Source organism: Schistocerca serialis, chromosome 4 (genome assembly GCF_023864345.2).
Source record: "Schistocerca serialis cubense isolate TAMUIC-IGC-003099 chromosome 4, iqSchSeri2.2, whole genome shotgun sequence".
Lineage (NCBI taxonomy): Eukaryota > Metazoa > Arthropoda > Insecta > Orthoptera > Acrididae > Schistocerca > Schistocerca serialis.
In genome coordinates, this window is record NC_064641.1 from 447,663,063 (window position 1) to 447,682,009 (window position 18,947).

At 38.7% G+C, this 18,947-nt stretch overlaps 1 protein-coding gene across 5 annotated transcripts in view; it reads right to left on the reverse strand.

The window, feature by feature from the left end:
* Window positions 1-1,247: 1,247 nt before the first annotated feature.
* The window catches only part of LOC126475079 (mucin-5AC), a 133,845-nt gene continuing 116,145 nt past the window's right edge, over window positions 1,248-18,947 (reverse strand). For all 5 annotated transcript variants that reach the window (XM_050102645.1, XM_050102643.1, XM_050102644.1 and 2 more), the window contains 2 exons: window positions 15,533-15,678; window positions 1,248-2,644 (listed from right to left, as the gene is read on the reverse strand). In XM_050102645.1, coding sequence (XP_049958602.1) covers window positions 2,508-2,644; window positions 15,533-15,678 — 283 coding nt within the window. In that variant the 3' untranslated portion in view covers window positions 1,248-2,507. The remainder of the gene's footprint in view (window positions 2,645-15,532; window positions 15,679-18,947) is intronic.

The window sequence follows — 18,947 nt, forward strand, 5'->3', positions numbered from 1 at the left end:
GGTACTAATGTGACATGTACAAGATTGTCAGTTCGAAGCTCATTAGTTACATTGAAATTTCTTTATTTATAAATATTTATTGAAATAACTTTGTTCACTACTTTTATTCAATTAATTGGTTTACATGCATATTTTCTTTTATTTGTATTCCTTTGTCACACCTTTTTTACCTTCTAAAACTGCTTTTAGTTTCTCTTCCTAGCATTCTTTTTTTAACTTGAAATCATTGTGCATGTCAATTCAATTATTTTTATTAATCTATCATAATTTTTAGAAATGTCAATATGTCGGTTAAAAAACAAAAGACAAAATAATCTATTTCACTGGTTGTACAATGGTGTCAATAATGTATTTTTCATTACAAGATGTACATCTTTTAGGATGGCAATCATCACACAAACATTTAAAACAAATTCTTGTCACACTATGGACAAAATAACAAGGAAGATATTTTAAATGAAAGCAGTGATTATTAGTACAACAAAATTGAAGCAAACTGAGAAACAAATAATAAATGCAATAACATAGACGGAAATGTAGATGAGAAAGCGAAAGAAATTAAATCTAAGGTAATACATAAAAATAATCAAAATAATACAAACAAGAATCCCAAGAGGAAAGGACTGGAAAAAAAAAAAAAAAAAAAAAAAAAAAAAAAAAAAAAAAAAAAAGTGACAAAGGAAAAAATAAAAAGTTACATTTAAACCATTTAACTAAATAAAAATGATGAACAGTCATTTCGATAAAGATTTTAAAATAAAAATATTTCAATGTACCTGCCGATATTCGAACTGACAAATTTTTTAGTGTCACACTAGTACCTAAACCATGACACTAAGTAAGCAGTCTGTTAACTGATACTATTTTTAAAGCTATAATAGAACACCATGCGAAATTCCAAAATATTTTTTTGCTGATTACTTGCAAACGAGGGTCTACCAGGTAGAAGGACTGCAATGTGAGATTCCCTGGATGCTGATCTACATCACCGTATAGATTATAGTATGAAGGCTTTCACGACCGGATGACATATCTTCTGGTAAACCTTGCGGGATGTAAGGTCGTGGTCCATGAAACTCTTCAGCTCCTAACGTTTCGTCCAGTGCTTCGCTGGACATCTTCAGAGGGGTCGGCAAGACTCACCGGAGGAGAAACACCCCTCTGAAGATGTCCAGCGAAGCACTGGACGAAACGTTAGGAGCTGAAGAGTTTCATGGACCACGACCTTACTTCCCGCAAGGTTTACCAGAAGATACCGTATAGATTGTTTCAAAAAGTTGGTCCCACCACTGGAAATCTCTCCTTGTAAGCAGCTTATGTCTGTCTTTACTTGGCTGAAATTTCATGTAGGAAGTACTCTTTAGCCAGCACTTTTACAAATTATACAACTGAGGAACAATGTTAAATAAACAAAAATTTCTGAAAAAAAATGTAGAAGGGTTACAACTAATATTTGCAATGGCAAGAACAGTAATTGGCTTTCCCATGGCAAACAAATATGAACTTTTAAATTACAGTAAATTATGACCACTGCTGCAGAATTCCACTGAAGAATGATGCAAACAGTACTTGCATTAATGCAGCATGATGATGAACAATAATTTGTTAAAAATGGCTCAACTTTTAGTGTTGTACTTATTCTGGTGATTCTCTGCCCAATACTGACATACACATTGTGTCTGTTATACACCACATGCACACACATGTATAAAAATATGAAATACATATTAAATTTCACCACAAGTATTTGCACATTATATTGTCCCTGGTCACACTAAAAATGACATGCATCATTAAAATATTATTTGTCAAATCTTTTTAAAAGTTGTGAAACAATGAATGACTAAAAAAATGCAGTGGTTGCTAATGAGGAAACACAATGTGAGCATCACACATCTCATGCACCTATATTTTACTGCTTCATAATAGGTGCTAAACACAGTTTCCTCAAAATGTACACCGAAAGCCATGCAGGAATCTAATTAACAGTGTAACTTTTGTTTGTATCCAAAATATATTGTGTTCGTAAATGAGCATTTCCAATTAAGTGTAATTTCAATATTCAAGGAAAAAGAGGTTCTTAGTTTCTCAAGAGAACTTTCATTATTTCAGTTTCTTTGTTATCTTAGCAGGGTAAACAAGACCAGAGATCATTATGAATACAATGTATTCAAAAGTAGCACTCAAATCAATGAGTGTTTATACTCACACGTAAATAACGAAATTAACAAATTTACCCAGACAAATAACTGTGACTGAGCTTTCCACATATTCCATTATATATTTATACATATACAAACAGCTGTGAGAACCATGCAGCTGACATTAAATTGTCATGCTCCATTTACCCATATTTATATGACATTATAAAAGACATGACACTAGTGGAACACATCTCGCAAAACACTACACCAGTAACATACAGCTTTAGAAATAAGTTATAATTTCTCCCCCTAACAAAAAAGAAATACTTTTAAGAAAATCACTCCTAGGTGACTACACCTATGTCAAACTTTACTACGTTTTCTAATTGTAGCTTGTGCTTCTCGCAGAAGCAGATCAAAGGAGTCCTCTTGCCTACTCTTCACATTCGGTCCTCTTGCTGGAAACTGTCCTACACTGTCATTGCTTGTTGCCAGACCATCTATAAAAAAATTTGAATAATGTAAATTACAAAATTAATTTGAAAATTTAGATTGTATATGTTTGAGCTGCATAATCACATTCAAATCCACGGAAGAAGTCTACAAAAGATGAGAAACTCCAGAGGCCACCAAATACCCCTTCGATTTTGACTACTATCTGGTTCATACCGTTAGCAGAACAAAAAATTCCAACTATTCTGGTTTCTTCAATTTATTTTTTGCAACGTAATAAATTAGCACTTTAGTACAAGGAACCTCTCCTATGATGGTTTTGTAAATTTCATTTCTTTGCTTTTACGCACACATACAGAAAACATAGCTCAAAACTGAGTGAACTGCAAGGAAGAAGAAGCATTGGCAGGGAGGGTGGGGGTGGGGACTGGTGATGTGTGAGGAATGTGGGTGCCTTACTAGGAAGGAAGATTACATTTATCCAGTCAACACCGGCTATCAGTTAACATTTTAGTGCTCACAAAACAGGAAAATAATACAAAGAGACACTATGATACCAATCAACACAGCACCCACTACATTATAACTACATGAACAATTTCCCAAATATTTTTTTGAATGTGATAATTGCTTTTTTTTCACGTTTAACTGTGTTCAAAAATTATAGTAGTATATTATCCTTCATATAAATGACTAACTCCTAACACCCAAGTAATTTCTCAATTTCACATAGCATCATGGTGGTTTGCTGTTGGAGAAATTGTCAGTTTTTCAAGCATTGTCGCTAGGAATGTGAAAATGAAGCATTTATTTCTGGTGAAATTTTTGATAAAATTTGCATCTAAAATTCTTTCGCTTGTGAATGATCAGACATACAAATTCATAAGGTTGTCACACCTCATGACTACAAAACTTTACTGCGAAACTGACTGTTTAAAAAAACGTGGTGGCTCAGGAGCTTTCTGATTGGAATATCTACTTTGCAAGAACTTCTACTGTCTTTTCTCTGAAATGGCCTTTGTTTCCCTCTGTTGTCTGTATTTAAACTTTCAACAAATGACTGTTTCTGTTGAGATGCAGCAACACTTTTTCCACAAGTGAACTGAGTGTGCTTCTGATTAGATTAGATTTTTCTTTTTCCAGCCCATTCGATAACTACATAAACAGCAAAATACTAGTTCCAATCCTTTGCGGGCATTTATAGCTGTGAAACAAGTATGTGACAATAGTACATAGAAGGGAAAACCGATAGAGGTACTCAAAGTACCCTCCGCCACACTGTCAGTTGGCTTGCGGAGTATGGATGTAGAGGTAGAAAGAACCAAAAAGGCACTTAGCACAGAAGTACAACAGAAAAAATAATAGTACATTAGGAGAAGAATATTTGGCGCAGTCGAAATACATTGACAGGTTTTGTTTTATGGTCATTATAATGCACAGTGTGAAGACTATAATCTGACTGTCATCCGCAAACACAAAATAGCATTTTTGCTACCAGAAGGGATAGGGGCGGTTTGGGGAGGCAAGCTCTGCTAGCCTCTCGCAACTGTGGTCCGTGCTTCTGCAAAAGCAGAGCTGACACACATTAACAGTGACAATGATCCCAATCCCCTCTGGTATTGTGAGTGTCATACTCAATCTGCGATGGACCAGAATTAATGTTTTCAGTCATTTCAAAATACGAGAAGAAAACAATGAGCAATGCACAGCACAAAGCATCTGGTAAAGGCTACCACAAAATTGCTTACAGAGGTTGGCAGCAGCAAAAATGAGGTAGTTCAGGCCCGACCTCTAGCAGCATTTAACGCAATCACGGTTCAAAACATCCACCACCTGAAATTTCCCAGTTAAAAGTGTACTCATTACACTAACTTCTGAATGTCAGCTAGCAAACAAACTATTCAGTTTTTTGTTCTATATCAGAGGTCCCCAAACTTTGTTTTGTAGACCATGTGCCAATTTTTTCTAATTTGGTGGACCCTATACTTCATCCACTGAATTTTTACAAATTCAGACTTTAAATGTGTTTTTGATGTCTGATACAGTGCTGCTCACTTCGGTAAGTTTAGCTGGAGACATGCAGATTGGGAAGAAGAAGAAGATTAGAAACCATGCTGAGACCCCTTTCCATGATGTATGAAGATGGAACTGCTGGCAGAATTTTTGATATCCATTTCTAAACTGTACTTCAAGATCATCATTAGTAATTATTCTGAACAGATCATATTGTAATATGACATACTTTTCTCCAATATCACTGTATGGACTGATAATCCACTGTGGTATTTCCATAGTCAAAACATCTTCAAATCTGGTTTCAAAGCCTGTGTGAAGGACATTTAAATGTTGAATGTAGGTAACTGGTTAACCTCATTAATTTAGTAAACAAGTCTGTTAAATAACCAATGTCTGGTTTCCACTTCATAAAATCTTCTTTTAAAAATGGATCTTTAGGATCCAAACCCCATACACACTCATACACACTCAAAAAGTGAGAAAAATCTTGTCAAACAAAAGTCTTTTGACAGCCAGTATACTTCAGTGTGAAGGAATAACAGATTAAGGTTCTTCTTCTTCTTCTTCTTCTTCTTCTACTTCACTACACTGCACAAATAACCTAGAATTCAACACATTGCTTTGAGGTTACTACATTAATGACAAATTGAGGAGATTGATGCATTCTAACACTCACGAGTTTTAGCAACTAAATGTAGTCAATGGATGATGCAATGCACTGCAAACATCCTAGGAAAGTTTTGTTCTAAATGGCTGGTAAATCCTCACAACAGTGCCCATACATGATAAGTGTTCCATCTGTTGCCACTGATATTACATTTGATAAAGGGATTGCTTTTTCCATGAAATAATCTTTGAAAATGTTTAAATATTAATTTACCTTTACTGACTTATCACAGTTATTGCAAACAGCAATTGTATATGGATGTCTTTGTCTGTAACAAAACTAACTACCCCAACAATAATCTTCATTACCATGTAAAGTTGACACGTCCAGTCTTACGGAGAAATGAGCCATTTGAATATTAATTACACAAGATGCTTTCAAGATTGTAATTCATTTCACCAAGATATCTTTGAACTGCATTTCTCAAAGGAGTTCTTTAGAGTGTATCATAAGCAGATTTGTGTAAAACAGTTTTTAAAACGTCTTCAATGGTTGCCAAACTGAAATGTTTACCAGATTTTGCTATAATATGGGAGATATTGTAGGACACACGCAAACCACTGTGTCTTTGTGACAATAAAGCAAACATACTGGCCACTGTGGGCCTCTTTTGAAGCTTTTCTTTAAATATTTTGAATTATCCCAAATCTTTACCTGTATTATTTGAGTGACACCTTCTCTCATGACCTTCCAGCTTGGACACTTTCATAGTGTTATTGCTTCACATTTTCTTGCATAAAAGGCAACATCTGAGTCCTACTTCGCATTATGCGACGTGCATCTTATACGGGCCATTCAAATACCCACAACTGGTGTGGCACTGGAGCATTGCGAGCACTGTTTTGTCTTTGCATTGGTACACTTTTTATTTTGCAAACACATTCTTATGCACATTATCTTTTCAAATTGGGCTTCTATAGTTGAAAACTGGTTACTATTCCAATATTTATAGGCAGAAAATAATGTTATTTCAAACTACCTTTGACAATGTAGTTAACCTGAAAACAGTCAAATCCCTATGAAACAAGGTCTCTTGGGTAATATTGTATTTTTAGGCAGAATTTGCATCTACATTCACATTTATTGCGAAATGCGAATTTTTCAGGCCCCTAACTATCACTAACGAAAGAGTCTTCTCGAAAATTGCTGGACAGAGAAGGGATAATGATGAAGTGTGGTAGTTCGAGATTAAGAAAATACAGGGGATGTGATGTCATTTCTCTACGAAGTTTCTACAGCATTAGGATGTTCATTGCTGTCTTGCAGGAGAACTTGATGTAGTCATTTTGGTTTCTTTGTTTTTGTCTGTAAAGTGTTGTTTTTATTACAACGATGGCAGTAAAAGTTATTAGATTCAAACTACACTGACTAGCAACCAAATAAAACAGCAGCTAGATTTGTAGATGGATGTGTTGTGAAGTACTTGAGTCAACTGTAGTTGAACATAGTGCTGGTCCAAGAACATTTCTCCAACACAAGCAACTTATCATATGGCACTGCCACTGTGATACAAGTGTGTACAAATCTTGAACACGGTCACCACTGGCACCCCAAGCGCATGCTCCTAATTGTTTTACTTCCCATATGGAAATCTTCCCCCCCATGAACCATGGACCTTGCCGTTGGTGGGGAGGCTTGCGTGCCTCAGCGATACAGATAGCCGTACCGTAGGTGCAACCACAACGGAGGGGTATCTGTTGAGAGGCCAGACAAACGTGTGGTTCCTGAAGAGGGGCAGCAGCCTTTTCAGTAGTTGCAAGGGCAACAGTCTGGATGATTGAGTGATCTGGCCTTGTAACAATAACCAAAACGGCCTTGCTGTGCTGGTACTGCGAGCGGCTGAAAGCAAGGGGAAACTACAGCCGTAATTTTTCCCGAGGGCATGCAGCTTTACTGTATGATTACATGATGATGGCGTCCTCTTGGGTAAAATATTCCGGAGGTAAAATAGTCCCCCATTCGGATCTCCGGGCGGGGACTACTCAAGAGGATGTCGTTATCAGGAGAAAGAAAACTGGCGTTCTACGGATCGGAGCGTGGAATGTCAGATCCCTTAATCGGGCAGGTAGGTTAGAAAATTTAAAAAGGGAAATGGATAGGTTAAAGTTAGATATAGTGGGAATTAGTGAAGTTCGGTGGCAGGAGGAACAAGACTTCTGGTCAGGTGACTACAGGGTTATAAACACAAAATCAAATAGGGGTAATGCAGGAGTAGGTTTAATAATGAATAGGAAAATAGGAATGCGGGTAAGCTACTACAAACAGCATAGTGAACGTATTATTGTGGCCAAGATAGATACGAAGCCCACGCCTACTACAGTAGTACAAGTTTATATGCCAACTAGCTCTGCAGATGACGAAGAAATTGAAGAAATGTATGATGAAATAAAAGAAATTATTCAGATTGTGAAGGGAGACGAAAATTTAATAGTCATGGGTGACTGGAATTCGAGTGTAGGAAAAGGAAGAGAAGGAAACATAGTAGGTGAATATGGATTGGGGGACAGAAATGAAAGAGGAAGCCGCCTGGTCGAATTTTGCACAGAGCACAACATAATCATAACTAACACTTGGTTTAAGAATCATGAAAGAAGGTTGTATACATGGAAGAACCCTGGAGATACTAAAAGGTATCAGATAGATTATGTAATGGTAAGACAGAGATTTAGGAATCAGGTTTTAAATTGTAAGACATTTCCAGGGGCAGATGTGGACTCTGACCACAATCTATTGGTTATGACCTGTAGATTAAAACTGAAGAAACTGCAAAAAGGTGGGAATTTAAGGAGATGGGACCTGGATAAATTAAAAGAACCAGAGGTTGTACAGAGATTCAGGGAGAGCATAAGGGAGCAATTGACAGGAATGGGGGAAATAAATACAGTAGAAGAAGAATGGGTAGCTTTGAGGGATGAAGTAGTCAAGGCAGCAGAGGATCAAGTAGGTAAAAAGACGAGGGCTAGTAGAAATCCTTGGGTAACAGAAGAAATATTGAATTTAATTGATGAAAGGAGAAAATATAAAAATGCAGTAAGTGAAACAGGCAAAAAGGAATACAAACGTCTCAAAAATGAGATCGACAGGAAGTGCAAAATGGCTAAGCAGGGATGGCTAGAGGACATGTGTAAGGATGTAGAGGCCTATCTCACTAGGGGTAAGATAGATACCGCCTACAGGAAAATTAAAGAGACCTTTGGAGATAAGAGAATGACTTGTATGAATATCAAGAGCTCAGATGGAAACCCAGTTCTAAGCAAAGAAGGGAAAGCAGAAAGGTGGAAGGAGTATATAGAGGGTCTATACAAGGGCGATGTACTTGAGGACAATATTATGGAAATGGAAGAGGATGTAGATGAAGATGAAATGGGAGATACAATACTGCGCGAAGAGTTTGACAGAGCACTGAAAGACCTGAGTCGAAAGAAGGCCCCCGGAGTAGACAATATTCCATTGGAACTACTGACGGCCGTGGGAGAGCCAGTCCTGACAAAACTCTACCATCTGGTGAGCAAGATGTATGAAACAGGCGAAATACCCTCAGACTTCAAGAAGAATATAATAATTCCAATCCCAAAGAAAGCAGGTGTTGACAGATGTGAGAATTACCGAACTATCAGCTTAATAAGTCACAGCTGCAAAATACTAACACGAATTCTTTACAGACGAATGGAAAAACTAGTAGAAGCCAACCTCGGGGAAGATCAGTTTGGATTCCGTAGAAACACTGGAACACGTGAGGCAATACTGACCTTACGACTTATCTTAGAAGAAAGATTAAGGAAAGGCAAACCTACGTTTCTAGCATTTGTAGACTTAGAGAAAGCTTTTGACAATGTTGACTGGAATACTCTCTTTCAAATTCTAAAGGTGGCAGGGGTAAATTACAGGGAGCGAAAGGCTATTTACAATTTGTACAGAAACCAGATGGCAGTTATAAGAGTCGAGGGACATGAAAGGGAAGCAGTGGTTGGGAAGGGAGTAAGACAGGGTTGTAGCCTCTCCCCGATGTTGTTCAATCTGTATATTGAGGAAGCAGTAAAGGAAACAAAAGAAAAATTCGGAGTAGGTATTAAAATTCATGGAGAAGAAATAAAAACTTTGAGGTTCGCCGATGACATTGTAATTCTGTCAGAGACAGCAAAGGACTTGGAAGAGCAGTTGAATGGAATGGACAGTGTCTTGAAAGGAGGATATAAGATGAACATCAACAAAAGCAAAACAAGGATAATGGAATGTAGTCTAATTAAGTCGGGTGATGCTGAGGGAATTAGATTAGGAAATGAGGCACTTAAAGTAGTAAAGGAGTTTTGCTATTTGGGGAGCAAAATAACTGATGATGGTCGAAGTAGAGAGGATATAAAATGTAGGCTGGCAATGGCAAGGAAAGCGTTTCTGAAGAAGAGAAATTTGTTAACATCCAGTATTGATTTAAGTGTCAGGAAGTCATTTCTGAAAGTATTCGTATGGAGTGTAGCCATGTATGGAAGTGAAACATGGACGATAAATAGTTTGGACAAGAAGAGAATAGAAGCTTTCGAAATGTGGTGCTACAGAAGAATGCTGAAGATTAGATGGGTAGATCACATAACTAATGAGGAAGTATTGAATAGGATTGGGGAGAAGAGAAGTTTGTGGCACAACTTGACCAGAAGAAGGGATCGGTTGGTAGGACATGTTCTGAGGCATCAAGGGATCACCAATTTAGTATTGGAGGGCAGCGTGGAGGGTAAAAATCGTAGAGGGAGACCAAGAGATGAATACACTAAGCAGATTCAGAAGGATGTAGGTTGCAGTAGGTACTGGGAGATGAAAAAGCTTGCACAGGATAGAGTAGCATGGAGAGCTGCATCAAACCAGTCTCAGGACTGAAGACCACAACAACAACAACAATGGAAATCTTACAGTTTCAAATGTGGCACCGCCCCTTGTGCCACCTGACATCACTCAGTCCTGCAGTGGGCCAGAGCTGCTATGAGCTACCCAACTCACTTTCCGCGCATGCGCTGTTTCAGCCCTCTCTGATTGGTGCCAGCAGCCGTAATCGTAGATATATACGTGGGAAATAGTGCCACCCCCTGCAGTCAGTAGTTTTACTCCTGATAATGAAGGCAGAGCTTGAGAATTTTATTCAAATTGATGTGCCTTGAAATGCGAGAAGATTTTATTCAGTCAAGTCGTCGTCAAAGACTCCAAGGACACACATCTTTCCTCTATGGTGAGGACGTAACACACAGTGTGAGACTGCAGGAAAAACTGCACAAAAAGAGATCACATCTGCTCAGTTCTTTAGCACTTTTGCAACGCTGCGAGGACAAGGAGGTAATTTCTCACTTTGCTGTAGTTAAGAACCACATCTGAACTGCTGCAGTGGACAGAATATTGAAGAGGACAAGTCATGCCAAGTGAGACTGAGGATACGGCAGACAAGATATGAGCTTCATCTTAATGCCAGAAACCTGTTTGATAGTCATCAACTTTGTCACCATTCGACTGGGAGTGGGTAGACGTATCCATGGCAGCACAATAGTGTTCTAGTTTGTGCAGAACAACATCTAAGCAATGCAACATCTTTGACTGGAGGAACTGACGTGGAGAATGATAAGGCCCACAGAACAAATGTTAATCTCTCCAAACACGAATTGGACAACAGCTCTGTGGCAGCACTGAGTAATGGCCTTAATTTTTCACTAGTCCTGCGCCATCTGTCAGTTTTGGAGGTTATTAGTGGAATAGAGCAGTGCACGCGGCATCTCTCGCATGACACAGCTGATGATGATGTCAGACTAATCATCAGCCATATACTGCCGAAAGCTAAGCCACCGAAATCACATATCAGCTAGGAGGAACGATGTGGCTTATGCTAATTGTAAGAAAATGAGGAATTGGTTGTCTTGCCAGCCAACAAAAGAAATGCCACTGTGGTTCTGAACACTGAAGACTACTGCCAGAAGGTGCTACATTTATTAAAAGATGACATGTACTGGAAGCTTAGTCGATCCAACACAGATTATAGTCAGGAAGACAAGGCAGTTATTAATGGAAACTGGTTTGCCACATTAAGTAATGAAGAAATTAGTGCCTCACACTGACAGTCCTCCCAGGCTTTATGGACTGCTGAAGATACATAATGAACATGTTCCTCTTAGGCCCATTGTTAGTGCAATCAGCTCGCCCACCTACAGACTGGCAACACATCTTGCCACAAGTGAGTCATTTGAACACCATGATGTAAACTTGCAGACATTTGTTGAAACGTTCAAGAAAATGAAAATAGGTCGAAACAATTTAATGGTTATTCTGGACATGGTTACTTTTTACTTGGGTGCCAGTAGAAGACACGCTGGATCTTTTGGCTCAACAGTTTCCACCTGGAATTGTCAATTTGTTCCATCCTGTTCTAATGACAATGTACTTCTTGTACTGTGACGAACATTATGAAATGACGGATGGCACAGCAATGGGCTCACCACTGTCTCCTGCAGTTGAGAATTTCTTCATGGAGCACTTTGAGGAGCAGGCTCTGAATTCTGCAGTGTTGCATCCATCTTGCTTCCTTAGGTATGTCTATGACACCTTCCTGATACATCCTCATGGTGAAAGTACACTGCTTCAGTTGAGCGGAAGGCATGGGACTGGCTTGGTCAAACAGTGTACAGGAAACTGAAGCACACTGATCCGATATTAGAATGCCAGTAGTTTTCACCACCCTGTACACAAGAAAGTGGTCCTGACCACATTAATACGCAGTCAAAGTTATTTCTGACGACGACCACCTACAGTCTGAACTGCAGCACTTAAGGCACATGTTCAGGGAGAATGGCTACAGCAAAACGGACATTGTAAACACTTTCAGGTGTCATCTAACAAACATGTCTTGTAAACTGGCAGAAGCCAAGCCGGCAGTTTTCCTGCCATACTGTGGGGCAACGAGCAGCAAGTTAGGACACGTACCACAGAGACATGGATTGAGACCAGTATTCCGGCCTGCCCCCAAGATATGAGATGTGTTGCGTCCTCTTGAAGACAACATAGCTCTTCCGAGGGCCCAGAGTGTATGGTGTCACTTGCGAGAGTGACAGTATCTATATTGGCCAGACAATTTGCGCAAATGCAGAGTGTTGTATTGAGCACAAGAGACATATTAAACAAATGGAGTTTGGCAAGTCGGCCGTAGCTGACCATTGCCTTGGAAATGGACACAAAACAACAGTTTGAGAAAACGAGAGTCTTGGCCATGTGTCAATATACTGGGACTACGTTATAAAAGAGGTGGCTGAGATTACAATGAACAGCAACAATTTCAAGAGAGACCAGGACTACACACTGAGTAGGGCACGGGGGTGGGCTCTGGATGTTGAAAGGAAGCAACAGCAGATGCTTAGCGCCTTTAGGGAGGTGGGAGCAGCAGTTCCAAGTGTGGTACCAGCCTCTCGCACCACTTGACACCACATGATCCCGCAGCGCGCAGGAGCCACGATGAGCTGCTCACCTCCTCTTCTGTGTACATGTTGTTTTGGCCTTCTCTAATTCGTCCAGTGGCCATAATCATAGGTATACAAGCAGGAAATAGTGCCAGCCCTGGCAGTCAGTAGTTTTACTCCTGACAATGATGATGGAGCTAGCCATCAAAAGCTCGAGAATTTTATTTGAACTGACACGGCTTGAAAACCGAGAAGATTTTATTCCCTCCTAGATTGGCGCTCCAACATGCAGGAAATAGTGCCAGCCCTGGCAGTCAGTAGTTTTACTCCTGACAATGATGATGGAGCTAGCCATCAAAAGCTCGAGAATTTTATTTGAACTGACGTGGCTTGAAAACCGAGAAGATTTTATTCCCTCTTAGATTGGCGCTCCAACTTGTGTCTTGTGCCCTAGACATGCCCTGGTTGGACGATACATAACTAATCTCAAACTATGGACATTACACACTTCCATCAATAAATGTCTTGCTAATTTGATTTTCTTTCAATTAAAGATGGTAGTTAAATAACAATAATAAAAGTCTGGGACCTCTCCAAAATTCAAGAAAACTGGATATAAAAACTTAGTGAATTGTGGAAATTTAATTTCCATATGGGAAATGGCAACTGTTTCACACATCCAAGTTCTCCTGCCGAAGTGTCAATACTAAAGTATTTTTGGAACAGAGTATACAAGGCCATTTCTTCAATAGAATTAAATTCTCACCAAACAGTCAGAAAAGCATTTCAGTTCAGAAACTGTTGTTAAGGCATTTGGTCAAAGGTTTGATGCAGCTCTCCATGCTTGTCTATCTTATTAAAGTTTCTGCAGATTCACACTGCAACTGATGCATGTCACATAGAAACACCCAATAGTAAAAAAGTGTTACTAACTTTTCACCTACCACTCTCCTTCTGGAACAAGAGCAGACTTTCCTACATTATTATTGCTGTTGGTTGTCTTCAGTCCAAAGACTGGTTTGATGTAGCTTTCCAGGCAGTCTATCCCCTGCAAGCCTCTTCATATTTGAAAACTACTGAAACTTCACGCCTTTGTCTCCCTCTATCCCTCCCTCCCCCCAACTTCCCTCCATTAAGAAATTAACAATTCCTTGATGCCTTCAGGACATATCCTATCAACCTATTCCTTCTTTCAATCAAGTTGTAACTTCTCAATTGGATTCAGATCCTCTTCCTCAGTTATCCAGTTTCACTATTTAATCTGCAGCATTCTTCTGTAGCGCAATATTTTAGAAGCTTCTATGCTCCTCTTGTCTGAACTTTATTATCCACATTTAACTCCTGTAAAAGACAAGTATTATGAGAAAATTAAATTTATATTTGATGTTAAATTTCTCTTTTTTAGAAATGTGATGCTTGCTGTAGCCTACCTATCTAACATTTTCCTTTTTTCCTGTAAACTTTAGTGCTAGCTAACCATCTGAGATCTGGAAATTCACAGAGGTGTTTCTCTTTTCTCCAAAGGTCTCCCATTTTGCTATAGGGGCATTTCCCTTTCCCATAATCAAGTATGATTCTACAGCTCTGCATCTCTCTTCTAGCCATTCTTGTTTTGCCATTTTGCCAATCTCATTTTTAGACAAGTTATTTTCTTTAGCCTGGTTCACTCATACATTTCCTCTTTTTAAATTCAAAAGTTGATGTATTATTCAAGGATTTCTACTTGTACTGGGTCTAGTCTATTTGTCTACTTGACCTGACCCTCTGATGGCTTCATTATTCAATACCTCAAAGCTGCCTATTTATCTTCTATAGTATTCCTTTCCTGCTTCCTCTGAAACCCTCCACTATCAGTCTCATCTCCTCAATTTTCTTCCTTTCTGCATTTTCTTCACTTTTAATCTGTAGTTCATAACCAATAAAATACGGCTGGGTCCACACCTACTCATGGATACACTTTGCTGTCTCATTTCAAAACCTGTGCCTTATCATTACATAATCTATCTGAAACCTTCTAGTGCCTCCAGGTCTATTCCACATATACAATCTTATTTTATGATTTTAAAGACAGGTGTTAGCAATGAGTAAAATGTGCTTTGTGGAAATTTCAATCATGTGGCTTTCCCTTTCATTCTTTCCTCTCAGTCTACATTCTCCTACCATTTTTCCATCATTTCCTTTTCAAACAATTAAACTGAAGTCCCCCACCATAGTTAAATTTTTTATCTTCTTTAACAATGTGAATAATTTCTTCTATCTTATCAAACATCCTTTCAACATCTTAATCATCCTGACAGTTTATTGGCAATTAAACTTTATACCATTGTGGTACTGGCTCTGTGTCTACAATACAAACTATGTATCAGTAAATTAAAAATAAATCTAGATTTGCACTAAACTGACCTAGTTTTATGAAGAAAATGTTAAAAATGAACAGCTGGGGAGGGGAAGAAAGTACACCAAAGTAATACTACCTACTAAAAGGAAAAAATCCTACAGCAGCCCTGAAGGTTCATGGACAAATAATTAAGGTCTAACGCAACTAGACATTAGGCATTCATGGCCCCCAACAATCAATGGCATTTATGAATAGAACCTAGTATGGCAGAAGTTGAGCTGTTAGTCCACCTACATAAGAATATGTTCATAAAAATCTACATTCCATTTCTATACTATGTTTTATTATAATTCCATAACACTACACATAAAATGTAAAATAAGCATTTTTGAAAAGAGATTTTACAGTCTCTCTCTCTCTCTCTCTCTCTCTCTCTCTCTCTCTCTCTCTCTCTCTCTCCCCCCCCCCCCCCCCCCCCCTCCCCTCTACTTACCCAAATCTGCATATCTTGTCTTACAAAACGCTCTCCGACCTCCAAAACACAGGTCATATTGTGGAAGATGTGGATCATCATTGCCATGTTCAACAGCTTCATAGGCATCCTTTTTATACATATATGTTACAAACCCATAATTGTCCCTAGAAAATATTTTAATACCATAATTAATTACAATATGGTAGCAATAAAGCTGTAAGATGCATAAAATATTAGTGAAGCAGAGAAGCAAATGAGAGTTTGTAGTTAAGAATATAAATGTAGTGTGTTGCACCTCTATGAACTCAGTTTGTTAGACATCAGTTTATTGTCCCCAGAACCATAATGTTAAAATTTAAAAATAAGGGTTTCATAACAAAATTGTAATTTTACTTAGTTCTAGGATACGGAACAAGCAAAGAATAAAATAACTTTCACAACATCTGAGAACATATGTAACAATATTTTTTACAGGTTCAATGGTGTAGATCAGACCTAAAAGCCAAAGAGATTAGATTATAATTTTTAAAATAACTGTTAAGTTTCAAATTTAAAGAGAGCTCTATGAAATTCAACACGAGAATGAGGGATATTACCCTGTAGTTTTCAGGACTGTTTATGTCATCCTCAGAAACAGAAACAACAATTGTGTTCTTCAAGATATTGGGGAATATAATAGCCTGAAAAACACAGCTTATACGATACGTGAAATGAGTCACTACACTATCAATTATGTGTTTTACGATCAATCTTTGCTATGGAAAATGATCGTATGGCGTCAGTGGCCGGGAGTTCCCAGGCGGGAAGTTCAGCCGCCAAGTGTAAGTCTTATTGAGTGTGCAGCTACATTGGGCGACTTGCGCATCAACAATGGGGATGAAATGATGATGAGGACAGCAAAACTACCAGTCCCCGAGGGGAGAAAATCTCCCACCCCAGCTGGGAATCGAACCCGGGCCCCCGTGCGTGGAATCTTCGCTATGCTGTCATCTAACTTAGATGATAAGGTGCACAGCCTGGCAATTAACATGTGTCCACCCAAAAGCACTGGGACTGACCAGGCATACACTTAGAACAAATTTCTGTGACAGAAAGTAGCCACATCATTTGCAATTTGAGGAAATACTTCATACAATATAATTCATTGCAGAAGCCTTAAAAAATTATATATATTTGAATAAAATATTTACAATTCCTACAAGTGACAACAAGGTAAACACATAAACAAAGCAGATCTTCATCTGTAACATCAAATAATTAAAAATGACAGTCTGCTGGGACAGATAAAGACTGCAAATGAAACCCCTCAACCCTTCAACAACAGCAACAGGATCGTTAAATACAAAGAAGATTCCTCATCTAATATTTCCAATCCCAGTAGCAGTAGCATCTCATCACTCTTATTAATAAGAAAAATGTTTTCATTTAATTTGAAAACTATTTTGTCCTTGTTCACAGGCTCTACAACAATGTCTTCTAGGGTCATTTCCACTACTTTTCGTATACAGCAGACATCTGAAGCTGTATGTATTCCACTTCCTTCTCAAGATTTAGACAAGGTATTATCACCTCCACTTACAAGCGCTGGATACATCATTACAACAGGACCTGGTGTGGATTCTCCAAACAGACTTTACACCATTCATGCTGTCTCACTCTTCAAAGAGACATCAAAATTAGAACCAGTTTCCTCAGATTCTTTTCTTTTTTGTGTACTTGGCACAGCTTTGGTTACAGGCATACTTTTCTGGCTGATGCTACTCACTAGCAACTTAAGGAATTCAACAGTAACTTCAGTTCACAGGTTTATTCAAAGCAACCATTAAACTTTCAGTCAGTTATGCACACACGCAGCAGAGAGCAGCACAGTCTACAGTTCTCCATATATCACCAACAGATGGTGTTAAAGAATTTCTTATTCCCCAACATCCTATCTCGAGGGGGATGGACCAGCTCCACCAGTCACAGATCTTTGTGCCATCCAGCTGCTGGAGAATGAGTCATCTTATTTTATCATCTCGGCAATGCCGCATCTCTTCCACTACTGCTTTTTTACACAAGTGCTGTGGTTTTTGTCCTCCTGAAATAGAAAGACTTCTCCAACTCTTGGTCTTCTTGGGAGTATCCCTTCACCTCATAGTAGCTTCTTAGCAGCAGCAGCAGCAGCAGGTATGCCGAATGACCTCAGTGATCTATTGCCTTCAATGGAACTCCTTTGCACGATGCTTTCTAGTTGCTGATTCTGATCCACATACCATGGTTATTAGTTTGCCATCATCTAGGAAGTGAGCTGGAGTCAATGCCATCTCTCTCTCTCTCTCTCTCCTTGAGTGACGGGTCTTGAGTTTATTGTGGCTTTTATTCCTATCAGCATGGTGTTTAGGCTCTCTTCACTCACCTGAGAGCGACCAAACACCTTCCTCAAGTGATGCTTGCACAGCCTATCATGAGTTCCCACCAGCTTCCAAAGAAGGGTTGGTCCTCATCACACACTAAGCTCATTCGAAGTTTGTGAGTTCATAACAAGGGTAGTTCTGAAGTGCAACTTCCTCCTGATCAACTTTAATGTAATTTTAGATGGTTTACTCATAAATACACTTCAGTTCTTCATTACCTCGCAACTTATTTTGTAAGGAGCAAAGGTGTGCTTCAGCAGTAATCCGGTTGCTGGAAAAAAAGTATATCCTCCTCCTCCTCTTCAGACAGGCATAGAACTCAGTGGCCATTCTCCTTGCACTATAACTCGAAAGTCTTGCCAAACAGGTTAATGCTTGCCTGTCAATGTTCGCTCTTGATCAGGATGCATATGCAGGAGGGAGGGGGGAGGGGGGGGGGAGAATGGTCCCACATTTCCCAGTTAAAACACACTTTTTCACACTCAAAAACACACTTTTTCCCAGTGAAAAGACATTTTCCTGGTTAAAAATATATTTTCTCAATGTTAAGTGACAGTATACTTTCCCTCAGAACTGTAAAACTTATCAACCCTTCAAATGGTGGGTTTTATACACTGGTGTGGAACTTCCCGGCACTTTAAGAAATGAAACCCAGCAAAAATAAATAAAGCGTTTTGGACGGCTCTCTCATGTAAAGCAACATGAACACTGCATATTTATGTATTACGGAAGTATAAATATGAATTCCATCAATCATAGCATGTTAGTTTTTGAAGCACTAAAAAAGAGAAATTACAACACAATTTTATCATCCAATCATAACTCACATGATATTATCTTGCCAGCTGATATTCAGAGCATAGGACACATGATGTAGTCAGCCAACAGCAACATCACAGTCAAGTAGCACAAACACACACACAGGAAAGGTTCATGGTTTAAATTAATAAACATACAGTATATCTACATGAAAAACTAAGGTTTCACATATAATATTGCTCTTTTTTGTGTGTGTTATACTTTAAGATATATCAGAC